This window comes from Coffea eugenioides, chromosome 7, assembly GCF_003713205.1.
Source record: "Coffea eugenioides isolate CCC68of chromosome 7, Ceug_1.0, whole genome shotgun sequence".
In the NCBI taxonomy this organism is placed as follows: Eukaryota; Viridiplantae; Streptophyta; class Magnoliopsida; order Gentianales; family Rubiaceae; genus Coffea; species Coffea eugenioides.
This window is the reverse complement of record NC_040041.1, coordinates 10,021,792-10,036,654: the sequence shown is the minus strand read 5'-3', so window position 1 is coordinate 10,036,654 and position 14,863 is coordinate 10,021,792. Positions and strand designations below refer to the sequence as shown.

The following is a 14,863-nucleotide window of genomic DNA, read 5'->3' as shown; positions in this document are numbered from 1 at the left end:
CTTAATATTTTCTCAATTTGATTGCAGGCAATTCACTTTTGACATGAAAACTACCATCAGTCAAAACAAATTAACCATCCAGTTGAGATCAAATGGAATGTGGATGGTAGAAAAATTCATCCCAATTTTATCTTTTATATTTTTGTATGTTTCTTTTGGTCAAACTTCTACAATAGTCCATAGTGTATGGTAAAATACTAGCCTTAATGCCTCTTTTTTTGGGGTGGAAAAACGCAAAAGAAAAGGAGAAAAATTCAAGCAAGGATAAACATTGTTATACTAAATGCTAATGTAATGATAAAGCGACCTTATTCTTGAAATTATGTTCAAAGATGAAGACCGCCAAATTCATGTCTTAGGGTTAAAAGGGCTTTTAGATCCACATTTATCAATTTAATTTCTATAAAAATGTCGTTAAAAAGTCACATAGTAAACCAGCAGATATACTGGTGTATTGGTATAGATTGGTTAAATTAACTTGCACAATCTTTAATACATTCTTCGACCATCTATTTATCTCACATACATTATTTTAACAAAATTGCTATAATAAAACATTTTTTTGAAAAAAAAAAACTCCAAAAACACCCATTCAAAAACTTGATTCCATACGAATGTTGAATCTAGGTCTAGCTTTGAATGAAATCGACTTGAATGGCAAAATACTGGGTCTACAATTAATGGAATTAATCCCTCCGTACCCTAGAAGATGCATGTCACTATGTTTCTTAATCAAATATTCAGGCTCCTTTAGACTAGATGAATCTTGGATGGTTTGAAACAGTCATCCTTTTACTTTTTGCTTACTCATTGAAACTTGTCAAGTAAAAATGCAAGAGCAAAAGGAAACACACATGTTAAAGGAACTAGGGGTGTTTATACTTGATTGGTCATTAGCGGTTGTTCTGTTATTAAATTTTGGTCAATTTTTTGTTTTATCTGAAGAAGCTACAGTCGGTTCCAAACCATCTTCACTTCTATCGTCTAGATAAAAGCACTAAAAGTAACATTTGATTATTAATCAACCGTTGACTCAATGATCAACTTAATAGTAGTAGTAGTAGTAGTACCGCTACCATCAGGGGTGGATGGTGGACAAAAATACATGTTTACCCGAAAATCCAGCAACTTCGATTCGATTCAATTCGATCCGAAAATTATGATATTCAATCAGTATTATTTGATCGAATCAAAAGAGGGTGGATATCCATTTAGATGTGAAGCAGGTTAGGATTACATAATCAAAAGTCCGTGGGTACCTGACTCGTACCACATATACATTTTTTTTAATACACGTAATTAAAAATCCGTGGATAAGAATCAGAAAATGATTGCTTCACAAAATACGGATCGAGTCAGTCAAATGGTGCATGAGATGGATATCGGACTCGTTCCCACTCCTAATTACCATTAAAGTTTAATTCTTTTTGTCAAGGAAGACTTTAAATCTGACAGGAGAAATGGGACAATTTCAGAGTCGAATGAAGAACTCAACAGTCACCTTACCAAATGATCCCACCAAGTAAACTGTGTTTAGGAAATCTCCAATCTGTTGTTACTAAATAATCTTGAACTTTCAAAAATCCAGCCCGTTATTGGTTATCAAATATTAGATACCAATTAAAAAGTATTTTACCAATATTTTTTGAATAGTTTAATGGTTAATTATTCAACAAAAAACTGAGTAACCAAATAATAATGGCACGGTCTGCTTTTTTTTTTTTTTTAAACAAATCTATTAAATTAAAAAAAAAAAAAAAAAGAATTTCTCTAACGGGAGTCTAATGGATGTTTGTTAACATATGTAAATTCTATCTAACTTACCATATATTTATACGCACTAACAATTATTAGCATTCCTTCTATTTATATATTTTTCCTAATTAGTCTTATCTTTCCAAAATACATCTAAACAAGTGGCTAATAGACTCCCGTTAGACAAACCTGAAAAAAAATTTGCAAAATAAGAACAAATGATGGAAGCTAGTATGGTAATTTCCTATTCCCGTACTCAAAAATCCACATATCTTCCATCCATCTTCCATGCAAGCACACAGCTGTTTCTCTCTTATATCAACTAATACTACACGTATCCTTTAAACGCGCTTTATGGAGGACCAAAACAAATAAAGAAAAAAACACACCAATCCAAAACCATCCAACACGTACTGATCTAGTGATCTTCGTATCATCATCATCATATATATATATATATATATACAGCTAGAGATATCAACATTTACAAATTTATTCACCTACACCAGCAAATATGCGTGATTCTGCAGGAGAAATATTCCTTTTTGGCATTCCAATTCTGCTGAAATCCGTACCAATGGCATGCAAAGATGATGAAGAAGCCCAAGAGGGATTCAAGAAAGACTCAGACATGGCTGCAGCAGAAGCAGAAGTAGCAGAACAACTCATGCAGTTAAGTGGAGATGAAGAAGATAGACAGAGTATAGCGACCACCTTTGAGGAGAAGAAAAGAAAGGACAAGGATCAAGATGATGATCAAGGCATTAGTGGTGCTGAGAGCAACTGTCGATTAATCGAATCTAAGAAGATTAGAAAAGATGATCCTCATAACAAGGGCTCTAACGCAAAGAAGAGGAAATCCAAGTATCGGTCGATCGATGATATTTATATGGTGACGAAGCCAATGAATGATTCTGTGCAAAGAAGTTGAAACCTTGAAGAAGCTCTAAAAACTTTTGGTCAGGAATGTAGAGTAGTTTTCTTTTCTTTTTTCTTCCTTTATTTATTTTTGTGGGAGAGTTTTTAGAAGGAATTAACCCTTTTGCCTGAATATTAACTTCTCATTTTCTGATCAGATTAATACTTTGCTTTTTAATCTACCGATGCATGATTGAAAAATTCCATATTTCTGTCAGTGGTTTTTTTGTGTACGGTTTTTCCTTTTTCATCTTTTTGTTCCTTTAATCAGTAGATGATATCCTGATTAAACTAGCCTGTGAGACTTAACTGGTCTTTATGACCCCATGGGAGGAATGTTGAGGTTCAAAAGATAAATGCTTGTTTTGTGGTTGCTTCCACTCAGAAGCAATGAAAATTAAGTATCTGCATGACTGCAGGGTCATCAGCAAGAAAATGGGGAAAAAGCCCTTCAAAAGCTTGTCCAACCAAACATTGTATTAGTAAATTGTGATTTCAGGAAAGCGTAAAGACAAATTAGATCCTGGCTAGTGAAGGGTGGAACTGTAAGTAAAAAATTCCACCCAAAGCCCATTCAATTCAGAAGCACTAGCATTAGAACAAAAAATTATCCTTTTAATATGGCCAGAAAAAAGAAATAGGGAAAGACTAACAACCTACAAACTTGCATCGTTAATCAAGAAGACAGGAGTTTTTGACTTCTTTTTGTATTGAAAATTTTTCCGCTTCTTTCATGTTATTTTTGTAGCTTGCGTGACCGAATTATATGCTCTTGAATGCAATAAGAAGCAAATCTGTTCCGCTATTACTTTTAATGGTGTCCTTAAGATCTTTGCTTAGGTGTTAAGGCAGAATGATTGATACTATAACTCACCAAAACCATTCCATGGTGTGAATTCAATGAACTTGACTGTCAAATTTGTCATCCCAGACTATTTCTTGATTCAAAAGCAAGTAGGCCTCATGAGGTGCAAATATGGTGTGTTTACAGTTTTCATGGATGAAGTCTTGAACTAGTGGCCAAAAAACCAAAATTAACATTTCGATAGTACAAGGGTTTTCAATTCAAAGTCTTACTGGTACTTGACTTGTAATTGTAGTTCACACTACTATCTGAGGTGGTTGTCTAACAATTCTTTTAGTATTTGTTCAATTATTTTTGACCTTTTCGTTCATTCTTCTGATTTTGTAGCCAAACAAAAAAGTTTCTGTATTGTGCTTATGTTCTTAATTTCACCCATTAGAATTTGCTAGGACTAGGGTTGGAGTGTTAGATACTATTGCCTTGTTTGCTTGGCTATTATACTTCTGTTATGTGGTGTTGTCTTGTTTGCTAGACTATTGTACTTTTGTTATGTATTTGTTAGACTAGCCTTTCGTGAATGTACAAAATTACAATCAAGTTTGTGATATACATATATATATATATATATATATATATAAGAAAGGTTTGAAAGATGAACCAGAAACCTCAAGGTCACTAAACTAACATCCCTACCAGTTAAGTTGGATCTTGAAGTTGATATATTGATGTTTAAAAAGCCAAAAAACACACACACACACACTCTTTAGATTGAATCTGTGATTGATTACTGTTCATATACGTTTAGGTAGTTATTCTAAAAATTTAGGCTATACAACTAGTTGTGTATTCTAAGACTCCCAAGTAGCTAATCATTTTGTATAAATACGGAAAATATATTTGTCTCTTGTACAATTATTCTGAAGATAGCATACACACCACCTTAGTTTTCTTCTAGTAACGGGAACATTATTTTTAGGAGTCCATCTACAAAAAAAAAAAAAAACCACTAGTGAAAATCACGATATTTTTAAGTGATAGAAACAAACATAAGAATCCTTAAAATCAATATCTTTTTCACGAATTTTCCTTTTGCCAGGAGGGGATAGGAAATTTATGGGCTTATGTAAGCAATCGAATCTACCTTTTTGTCTCTTTTTCAGGAAGCTAATAATTGCATGATTATGTATGAATAACTTTCCTAATCAAGTATGTAAAATCTGAAGGAGAAATATTGTTCCCTTGAGAAAAAAAGCATTTAGGTGCATTCTACTTACAAAATTAGTGAGGTGGATATTTAGTTACATCTCCTAAATCCTAACTCCATATATTACTTATCAATTTCAGACATATCCAATTGTTGTGATTCAATTTTAACATCTTGATTTATGGACAGCTAGGATAACACAAGCCAAAAATCAATAAATGTGTGTACAAGAAATGCATCATGTATTAGTGTCTCTCTCTTTTAAAACATCCAATTTTTCAATGCGACCTTTTTTGTTTCTTTTTTTAACCTTCTTGATTCTACCAGATTGAATTTATCAAAAGAAAAAGTTATCCTGCAGCCTGATCTGGAGCAGCTGCCTCTCCTCATAGGCCTCAAATCTTTATTTATGCTGCATTTTTGTGTTGAAAGCTTTAATGTGATATCTGATGCTCAAATTTTAGCTCTGCTTATGCAGGAGGCATTCTATCTAAGCAACGCAGATTTCAGCTAGGGAATCATGACAAAATTCTCCTGTTAAGCAAGACATCTGCAGCTAAGGAATCATGCAAAAATAACCTCAAAGTGACATCTTTCCATTGTAATCTAGCCTGGGATTACTCCTTACCACAAGTTTACTGGAGTACTGGAGAATGATTCATTTGTCAAATTGAGAACACAAATTAGGAGGATCGTAGAGACAACAACAAATGCCTGTGCTTTTCCACCAGAAGTGTTGTAACAAAGTCCATTAACAGAAAGCACTTTTGCAGAGTATAACATTTCAGACACTGATATAAGGACCCCTTCAATATGGGGTAACTTTGTGACACTATATGCACTGACAAACCTTACACAAGGACACCGAAAAACCTCGTACAGGTATTCAACAAAAGAATGAATGGAACCATTCTAGAACAAATAATTGGTCAGCTGACAATGCTTCGTATCTACACCTCCGAACTATACTCGAATCTTATTCCGTCTACCCGTGCTATATCTCATCATGCAAAACCATTCCAGCATTACCTGTGTGCCTGGCTGCACAAGCAAATTCCCAACAGCATTCTTGTTTCATGCACGTTAGGCAAAGCTGTGTCTCGAGATGTCTCAATCGTCACAGTTCAATCCACAGATCTCTAGTACAGGGCCATCCCTTGAAACAAATGGGTTAACTCGAACCCACAAAAGGGTTATTATTGAAGCCAGAAGAATAGACCAGACGATGATAATTGTTGGAGTGCGTTCTTGCTTCCCGATCAATCCTTTGAGGAATGGATAAAGGTGAAGGATAACCCAGAAGGCAAAAAATAGCCGACCAAATAATGGACCCCAAGAATCATAACCGTTGTTGATGGCATCCGCTATCCCAACTATAACTCCAACAATGTTTACAATCAACAAAGTTGTTGGAGGAATTAGCAGTGACGTCCACTTGAAGATGTAAAGCTCCGAGAATTCTCCATCATCTCCTCCCTTGGAGGTGACGGTGAAATTTGTATCAATACCACCCAGGACCTTGAGTAATCCTTGGAAGAGAGCAAAAAGGTGAGAGGAAACACCTCCAATAACCCAGAATTGTTCATTTCTCCACCAATCATCTATTCCTACACCACCCCATTGCATTTCAAGGATACCAGTGACAGCGATGGTGATGAAGAGGGCCATGAATACAACACTTGCATAGTTGCTAATCTGTGTACAGAAGACAGGTTATAGCCAAAAGTCACACACATATCAAATTAGCAGTTGAAATTCTCAAGGCACCAGGAAATTTCACATGAAAACATACCTCAGGGACAATAAATTTTCCAGTGAGAAGGCAGATGGCAGGCAGCATACAATACACAAGCAAAGGAATGGAAGTCCAAGGATATACAACAGAGTTTATGTATGAAAGTCGTTGAAGCCACTTCAGTCCACCTCCATAGCCATACCAAATTGGACAGTGTCTGCTCATGAAAATCTCAACAGATCCGAGGGCCCACCTAAGAACTTGGTGAAGACGATCTGAGAGATTAATTGGAGCAGACCCCTTAAATGCAGGCCGCTTGGGTATACAATACACAGACCGCCAACCATGACAGTGCATCTTGAATCCTGTCAAGATATCTTCTGTGACCGAACCATATATCCAGCCAACCTGAATCAGCAAATGCAAATTGTTTCATCAATTAAGAGAACAACAGGAACAAAAGAGAATACTTAGTAATTCTAGGCATTCTCCGCGAATATTTCAATTATCAGAATTATAGGATGTTTGTAGGGTAGTTTACCTCCTTTCCCCATTCTGTCTTATCTTCATAACCACAGCTGATAACATGAATAGCTTCGTTCAATAAGGATGCAGAACTAGCGTCCTTAGGAATTCCACCATTCTCCAACAGTGTTGAGGCTACAAAAACCGGAGATTGACCAAACTTCTTTTCAAGTTTCACTTGGGAAAGCTGAGATGCATTTTCAGGGTTTATTTCTGCATTGGAAAATGAATTTACTGTCAGTGGGGGGTACATACATGCTTAGATTTCTTTTCAGGACAATAAAATCCCAACATCCATCAGAACTTGTAGTTAATTTAGACAAGTTTGCAAAAAATGAAGAGAATTTTGAAAGTGGTTTTTCTTACAAATTTCATAAAGATTTGAAGAAAGCTCATTGACATGTCAGTCATAAAGTCAGAAAATACAGGACTCAATTTTATATGTTTCAAGAAAACTTTTTGCAAAATTATGAATTCTTGTTTATTGATTTTCATGAAAAACTGGAAAGCATCAATCTTCTTGTTTCCATAACAAGGACGCAATGTCAGCACAGCAGACAAACAAGGTCATACTTTTCTTCAAAAGAAGACTTACTTTTAATTCCTTCTTCAATTGTTTCAAGAGCATGTATTTGCTTAGAGGCTTCCTTTTGCTTCAGTTTCTTCTTATTTTCTTTCTTTCCTTTTCCTTTCTTGTTCTTGCTTGAACAGCAACATGAACAGCACCACTTGGGCAAACAATTGCAGGTTTTGCTGGGAGGCTTCTTACTGACAGGAGCATCAAAACCATAAAGTGCTTGCCTTCTGAAAACACAACCAGTTCCTACATATATTGGTCCCTGCAATCCATCTAATCCCTTCATGTTGATCTGTAAGAAACAGAAAAGTCAGACTCGCCAAGGAGCAAATGGTGTAATACAATAGCCTCAAATAGGAAAGGGCACATACATCAAAGAAAACGACGTTCCGATTTGAGTATCTGTCATGACGGTCAATCCCATCAAATCTTTGTGGAAACTGCACATAGCAAACTTTCTTCCCCGAAGTGGGGTCCATCATGAAACACATGGCTTCCCTGAGAGCCTTGCTATTATTGATGTAGTGATCACAGTCAACATTGAGAAGATAAGGAGCATTCGAGATGACTGCTGAAACCCGCACCTGAAGGTATTATATTTACAGAATGCTTAATACTCTGAATGGAGTGTAAAAATTCCTTTCCTTGCTTCACAATAACTATTAAGTTGGACACTACGTCTTACCAAAGCATTCATTGCTCCTGCTTTTTTGTGGTGATCAAACCCAGGCCTTTTTTCACGAGAAACATAGACCAGGCGCGGTAACTGATTTCCTTCAATATCACGAACACCATCATTCCCAAGGAATACCTACATAAAGCAAACGAGAAAACCATAAATGCCAAAGAACTGATCTTGATTAGAATTTTTTTTTGGGGTAAAACTGATTTTAATTAGATGCATCATGCAAATCTAAAAGCTAGATTGACATGCAATAATCTAATCTTTAACAAAAGGTGGATTTGCCAGATAGAAGATGGAAATGACGCATGATATGGATGACAAAATAGTCTGTTTAACCAACCTACACTCTTATTATATTGTAATCAATGCAAGCATCAGTCTCCAAGAGATGAATGTTCTCTCTTGATGTATTCTCCAAGCATTGGAAGCATTAAAAGTTACACTTACGGATTTCTTCTTTTTTTTCCCCTTGGCAGTAAACCAAATCCTCAAGATTCGTACTTATAAAAAGTCCAACCCAAATTCTCAAATTCCACATTTTGCTTGAACCCTAATCTTACGTCTCAGTTTTACAACCCCAAGCAACAAACCACAAATTAAGAGCAAGTCTGAACCAGCTTTTGTTGATAATAGAAGTGTGGACAAAAATTTAACGAAAAACCCACCTGGATCATACCAGGATGGTCTCGAACATTGTTACCAGGCCAGGGGGTACCATCCTGCATTGTCCACCCTTCCTCTGGAACCTTTTGGGCTGTAGCAACCAAACCATTTATTCGAACTTTAAATTCTTCGTATTCTCTCTGTACCCAGGAAAATGAAAGAGTTACTATGGTCAAAAAAAGAACCGCTTTTCCCATGTTTATCAGAAAATTTTGAACAAAACTACCCGCACAGCTGATTCTCTACAGAGAATACATGGGTCATCAATGAATACAAATATTTAAGTCATGATAGTAATCATATATAGTATAAATTGCAAACCTTCATTTCTCGCCTCTCCCTCACAAATGCTGGATGAACTTTGTTTTTCAGATAGTCAATCTTCTGAGAAAAATACCATTCTGGAGCCCGTGGCTCAATATTAAACTTCTTGCAGAAGGGAACCCATTTTCTGGCAAATTCAGAGGTTTCAGAAAGTGCTTCAAAAGTAAGCATCGCAGCACCATCGTCTGAGACATAACATGCAACTTTTTCAATTGGATAATCCACTGCCAGTATAGATAGAACAGTGTTTGCAGTGATCAGTGGAGGTTCTTTCATGGGATCCACAGTACTGACAAAGATGTCAAGATCTGCTAGCTCAGATGGCTTTCCCTCTTTCTCATACCTGCACAGTTACAATTAGAGATTCAAAAAGCAGAATACTTCAAAAGAGATTACCAAAAACGAACAAGAGTGTCCAAGAGCACATTGTAAAAGAATTTGTGGCACAAAAGCAGTTTAAATTCAGCAGCTATCAAGGTTGTTTTGCAGGACAAGATCCAAATGTCACCACTACGGAGAAGTAAAAAAATCACAAAATTTTGGTCCATGTACCTGAGAGATAACCGATCAAGGTATGTTTCTCGCTCTATGGGGTACCATTTCGGAAACTGATCAAGAATCCATGATAAAGCAAACCATATTTCACAGATAACTGATGTCATCCACAAGCCATATGCATCATGAACTGGATGGAGGATTCTGTAATGGAAAAATAAGCCCAGAACAGTAAGGCGGAGTATAATTATTAATCTATACGGACTTATTTTGCTTGAAGCCACCGATAATTTCCTTGACAGTGGTTGCCTCCCTTCATCCATCCTGATTGAATGCATAAAAGAGAAATTGGCAATTAATATGAGAATCATGGGCAGCATTACAGGAAACATCTTTCCATCAGAAAGCAATAAACTAGAGTTTAATAGCAGAGTAATTTACCAAAGCAGCAGACATTATAAGCAAGAGACTATGGCCATGGAATGCAAATTTAGAGAAAAACATAAAAAATTATGCTATTTCACCCACATAATGCAGCAAACAAGAAAGCTTTCCCTATTTTCAGAGAAGATAAAGTCAACAACAAAGGGATATTCCATAAATTAACTGTGTCATAACTTCATTTTGTATGCTCTAAGTCACAGCAACTGAACAAGGACTTCAGGGACTATGCACCCCAGTTTTTGTAACTACTTGGCTTGCCTGGTAAGGGATAAACGATAGACTACCTTGGAAAATTGTTACCATTCAACTTGGCACTCGGAACTCACAGTTTTCCAAAAATGGTTAGGAACATTTACGGAAACATAAATGCCTAATTTGGGTTATGCCAAAAATCAACAACAGACATGGAAACATATTTCTAACATTTAACCGCAATCTGTACGTGCATATCTTCTAGTGCATGCCAACATAAATAGCAACTTTCAATTTTGGCAATTGACATGTTTGAGAGTGCTCTCTGTACAATATTATCAGAGCTCTATCTACAGAATACAGGCTAGTTTCATGTCCTACAGAAAGCTATTTTGCCACCACATTTTGTTACAAGAGCAAAAGTGCCTAATCATGCTGTCTAATGTTTTCCAGGACAGTTTGCAAGTCTACAATCTCATGTAAGTAAAGTAACTTTTTACCACAAAAGTATGCTTTATATGTATTTCTATATTCTTGTTCAGTGGTATTCAAAGCTTTAGATAAAGAAGACAAGGTGCAAATGATGCATGACACATGTTTAAAGCATGAGGGCTCCTGTGCATCATTAGTCAAAATTGGGATAACCAATAACTTATGGTAGATAGCTTAAGGGACTTGGCAGATTGTGCAATCTAGCAAGTCAAGCCAGACCTTTTTCTTGCTTACAAGAATAAAATTGCCTTGAGGAAAAAATTAATCCCAGAAGGACAACTAGCCTCTGTTACTTAAATGATTAGTTTCTTTACAGAATGTCAAACATCTTGAATCATGTGATAGTCCATCCTCCTTGAAGACATCATCTAGCTAGAAAAGATTATGTTTCCTACAGGTAGTCTTTTGATGATGAAATCTTGCAAATTGAACGCGTTCTGATGATGTGATCTTGCAAATTGAACATGTTGTCAAAACAGTGAATTTCGGAATGTGTTTTCCTCAGAGAAAGACCACAAAGAGAAAGAACTAAGTTTAGACATTTTACTTCAGTAACTTACATTGGCAAATCAGGATCATCAAATTCACCACCATCAAAATTGCGAGAGTTATTTTCTCCTTCATGCTTGACCATTTGGAGTTTATCATTTTGCCTTTTCTTCCAATCCTCCATCCGATCCTTCCATGCAACACTTCCATATCCATATAGTGCAATGTCTTTCTCGGGAACCATTGGCCTTCGTTGCACTGTGACATAAAGAACACATCTTCTTCAGCCTTGGATACAGAATTTTGGGCATGCTAGGTTAACTTAGATGCTGAGCAAAACAACTTACAAGATGCTGATGGATCAGGAAAAGCGGGTGAATGTGAACCAGCTGCATGGCCAGCAAATGGGGGTACAACAAGGGCATGATGATCTGAAGAAATTTCAGCATCCTAAAACAAGAAAGAATAATTAAAATATAATCTTACGCTTTGCTAGGTCAAATCTAGAATCCAAGCACTTACATACTCTAACAATACAAGGCCAATATAAATTAGGTTCACTAACAGCTTACCTCTTCGCCATAGGTCAATAGAGGAATATCAAGACCATGGGATGAATTGTGTCCTGCGATGCCACCTCCAGATGAACTTGCCTCAACACCACGGGCATGCCGTCCAGCTGCCCCCACAGCATGTGGCGGACTTAGAGAATCAATATAGTTGTAATCAAACTCATGTTCGAGATCATCAATATTATCCTCTTCCTCATCCCCCTCAACCCTTGGACTACCTACCAAATACAAAACTACCAAACCATGAGTTCACTTGCTTAAGAAAGACCACAACAAGTATTCTTATGAAGCATCATGGGACAAACAAACTCGCCTTTGATACGCTTATATCTGGTTTTGCACTGAGGGCAAGCTTGATTCCCCTCTCTTCTCTCATATTCATAGCACGGCCTACAAACGGGGAAAGCACATTCATTGCAGGCCACAAAGAGTTCTCCATCAACAGTAATCTCCACTTCATCCCCACAAATCTGGCATATCTGTCCACTTAATTCTTGCACAGATTTAATCTGGACAACAAGACCAGGAAAGCGAGTTACTTGCTATCAAAACCACTTGAGAATGCCTAATCATGTTTCCCCAAAAACAACATCAAACTGTAAAAGATACTAAGAACACAATTTATTGTCTATATTCCACCAAATTAAAAACAAAAAGTCACCTAATTTGGAGAAACTGACATTGGACATTTTCTTTAGACACCCCCCTAAATCAACTCAAGTGTTTCCAATTCTCAAAATCTAATCAGCTCTGCAGGACTTAACTTCTTTGTTCCAGGACATGGCTAGTCCAATGTTCTCTAGAACAACACGCATTGTCTCTTTTCTATTTCATGTTTATACAAGTTATAGCGACCCCATTATCTCCTCACATAACAGAGGCCAAACACAGTCTTTTGTCTCGCAGCTCCAAAATAAAATACAAATTCAAAAGAAGTTTCCAATGCTAATGTGGCGAAATCACCCCCTTCAGTCAACCAAAGCCCCACCCTCCTACAACCTCCCCAAAAATAATTTAAAAAAAAAAAGATCAAAATCAAAAACAGCAAATAAAAGTAACCTCAAAAGGATAGGGAAAATTCTAAGATGAAAAAACAGGAAAATAAAATAGAACATCCTCAAAATCATTTATAACTGACACAGTTCGATTTTAAAAAAAAATTGAACACTTAAACAGGGGGAAAGAGAAAAAAAATACCTCTATTGTGAAGGCCAAATGCTTAGAAAATACTAGTAAAAACCAAATGCTAAGAAAATAAGCATCCAACTACACTGAAGAAAAAGCCCTAATAAAATGCATTACTGATTGACGCAAGACAGAACATCCACCAAAATGGCCAAAAGGGTATCTGCAAAACGAAGATTAGAAGAAAAATGAAGGGGTTTTAGATAGCCTTACCTTTCCAATATCGTCAGCATTGATGAGTACAAACTCATTCCTGTTATGAGAACCAGCAATAAGCCTCCCACCTGTATCCATCACCATTTTGCACCTTACAAAAACTCTTCAGAATCCCACAATAACCCACTTCAACAATCAATTTTTCAGTGCCAAAAGCCCCCCTTTTCCAGCCAAAAACTCAATCTTGGAAATCTCACAACCCCCAAAGCCTAATGCGAAAATGTTCGAATGTAACCACCATCAGAAGATACCCAAAAGCAAAGGTTAAACAACCCTCCACATTGAGAAAAGCACTATTTAAAAACACCCCAAAAAACCCAATTGGGCAATGGAAAGAAAAATGAATAATATAACAATAATGATTACAATAAACAATACTATCCCACAATAAAGTAAAGGGAACTAAAAAGGTTGATGGGTTCTTGACAAAAAAATTTTTAAAAAAAGAAAAGAATAATATAAAAAAGTAGCAAAGTAGTAGTTGATTTCTTTACAAGCTAAGACCCTCTGCACTACTGTAATCTGGCTGGAGTGGACTTTAGACTTAAAAAGGGATCAAAATTGACACGATTTTAGAGAGGTGTAGCGAAATGTGGACGCGTAAGAAAGAAGGGTGAGCAAGGGAGATTGGATTGAATCATGAAGAAGTAGAGGTGGTTCGGTGGACTTTCATCTCATCTCTTTCTTGAAAAGAAGAAAACAAAATAAATAAAGGAGAGGTTTGTTATGGGAGATAAATACTACTACTACTTCTACTAACTAGAAGAAAACAATTATGCATTTAATTAATAACAAGGGTAATTTATTCACTGTTCACTCATGTGTGTGGAAATGTGTGAAAAGTAGGACCATCCATCCATGGTGGTGATGGAAATGGTGATGGTGGAGCAGGAGCTTTCTCTTTTCTTTTTTTTTTTCTCTTTATTTTTTTTTGGTGTCTTCTATTTGTGGGATTTTTGCCCCCACAAATCTAGTAGTACATGTACCGCAGTTGTGTAAGCAGGTAACTACAGTGCGTGTAGTGTGTGTTGTGTGTGTCTTGTTTTTGCTGCACTTTGGGAGTGAGCTGTAAATGTCTTTTTGGCTGTCTATTTCCTGTATACAATTCAAGATCCAGTTGTTTTCTTTCTTCAATACAAAAACAAAATTGTGGGCTGTTTTTCTTTTCTCCAATAACTTCTATAATTGTAATTTTTTTTATGCGTTTCACAACTTTTATAATTCACTGAAAAGAGTCCACCTACAAAAAATAAAAAAAAATCGTAACTCCTAGCATGTAAAGCATTTTTTAACATTTCGAAAATATTGAGCTCGCATCATTCTCCCATAAAAAATATTTTTAAAATATTAAATTCTTAAGATAACATTAATTTAATAAATGGTTTTTCTAACGGATAGAGCACCTATTAGCATACATACGTTCCACCCAACTTATCATGTATATATACACACTAAACAATTACTATTTTCTCTTATATTTATACACTTTTTCTAATTAATCCCTTTGTATTTGTATATTTTTTCAAATTAATCTTATATTTTTAAAATTTTAACATTTGAAATACATTTTAACGAAGAATCCGTTAG

At 36.0% G+C, this 14,863-nt stretch overlaps 2 protein-coding genes across 2 annotated transcripts; one reads left to right on the top strand and one right to left on the bottom strand.

The window, feature by feature from the left end:
• The first annotated feature begins 2,254 nt into the window (after positions 1-2,254).
• Positions 2,255-2,716, top strand: LOC113777401. Its single transcript, XM_027322451.1, has one exon. The coding sequence runs from the start codon at positions 2,270-2,272 to the stop codon at positions 2,684-2,686; it is 417 nt and encodes a 138-aa protein (XP_027178252.1). The 5' UTR covers positions 2,255-2,269; the 3' UTR covers positions 2,687-2,716.
• A 2,649-nt stretch (positions 2,717-5,365) lies between these two features.
• On the bottom strand, positions 5,366-13,971 carry LOC113778744 (cellulose synthase A catalytic subunit 5 [UDP-forming]-like). Its single transcript, XM_027324234.1, has 14 exons — positions 13,274-13,971; positions 12,189-12,384; positions 11,876-12,093; positions 11,651-11,753; positions 11,375-11,561; positions 9,744-10,010; positions 9,189-9,534; positions 8,870-9,007; positions 8,205-8,330; positions 7,891-8,103; positions 7,538-7,811; positions 6,959-7,155; positions 6,475-6,825; positions 5,366-6,377 (listed from the first exon to the last, which is right to left on the bottom strand). The coding sequence occupies exons 1-14, from the start codon at positions 13,358-13,360 to the stop codon at positions 5,793-5,795; spliced, it is 3,288 nt and encodes a 1,095-aa protein (XP_027180035.1). The 5' UTR covers positions 13,361-13,971; the 3' UTR covers positions 5,366-5,792.
• Positions 13,972-14,863: the final 892 nt, after the last annotated feature.

What these genes read in the sequence shown, in the direction of transcription:
- LOC113777401 (XM_027322451.1), top strand. Translation starts at nt 2,270, where the DNA reads ATGCGTGATTCTGCAGGAGAAATATTCCTTTTTGGCATTCCAATTCTG.
- LOC113778744 (XM_027324234.1), bottom strand. Translation starts at nt 13,360, where the DNA reads ATGGTGATGGATACAGGTGGGAGGCTTATTGCTGGTTCTCATAACAGG. An exon ending in ACCATCCTGGTATGATCCAG is followed by an intron (nt 8,331 to 8,869) that starts GTGGGTTTTTCG and finishes TGCTTTATGTAG; the next exon opens with GTATTCCTTGGGAATGATGG. An exon ending in AATTGAAGAAGGAATTAAAA is followed by an intron (nt 7,156 to 7,537) that starts GTAAGTCTTCTT and finishes TTTCCAATGCAG; the next exon opens with AAATAAACCCTGAAAATGCA.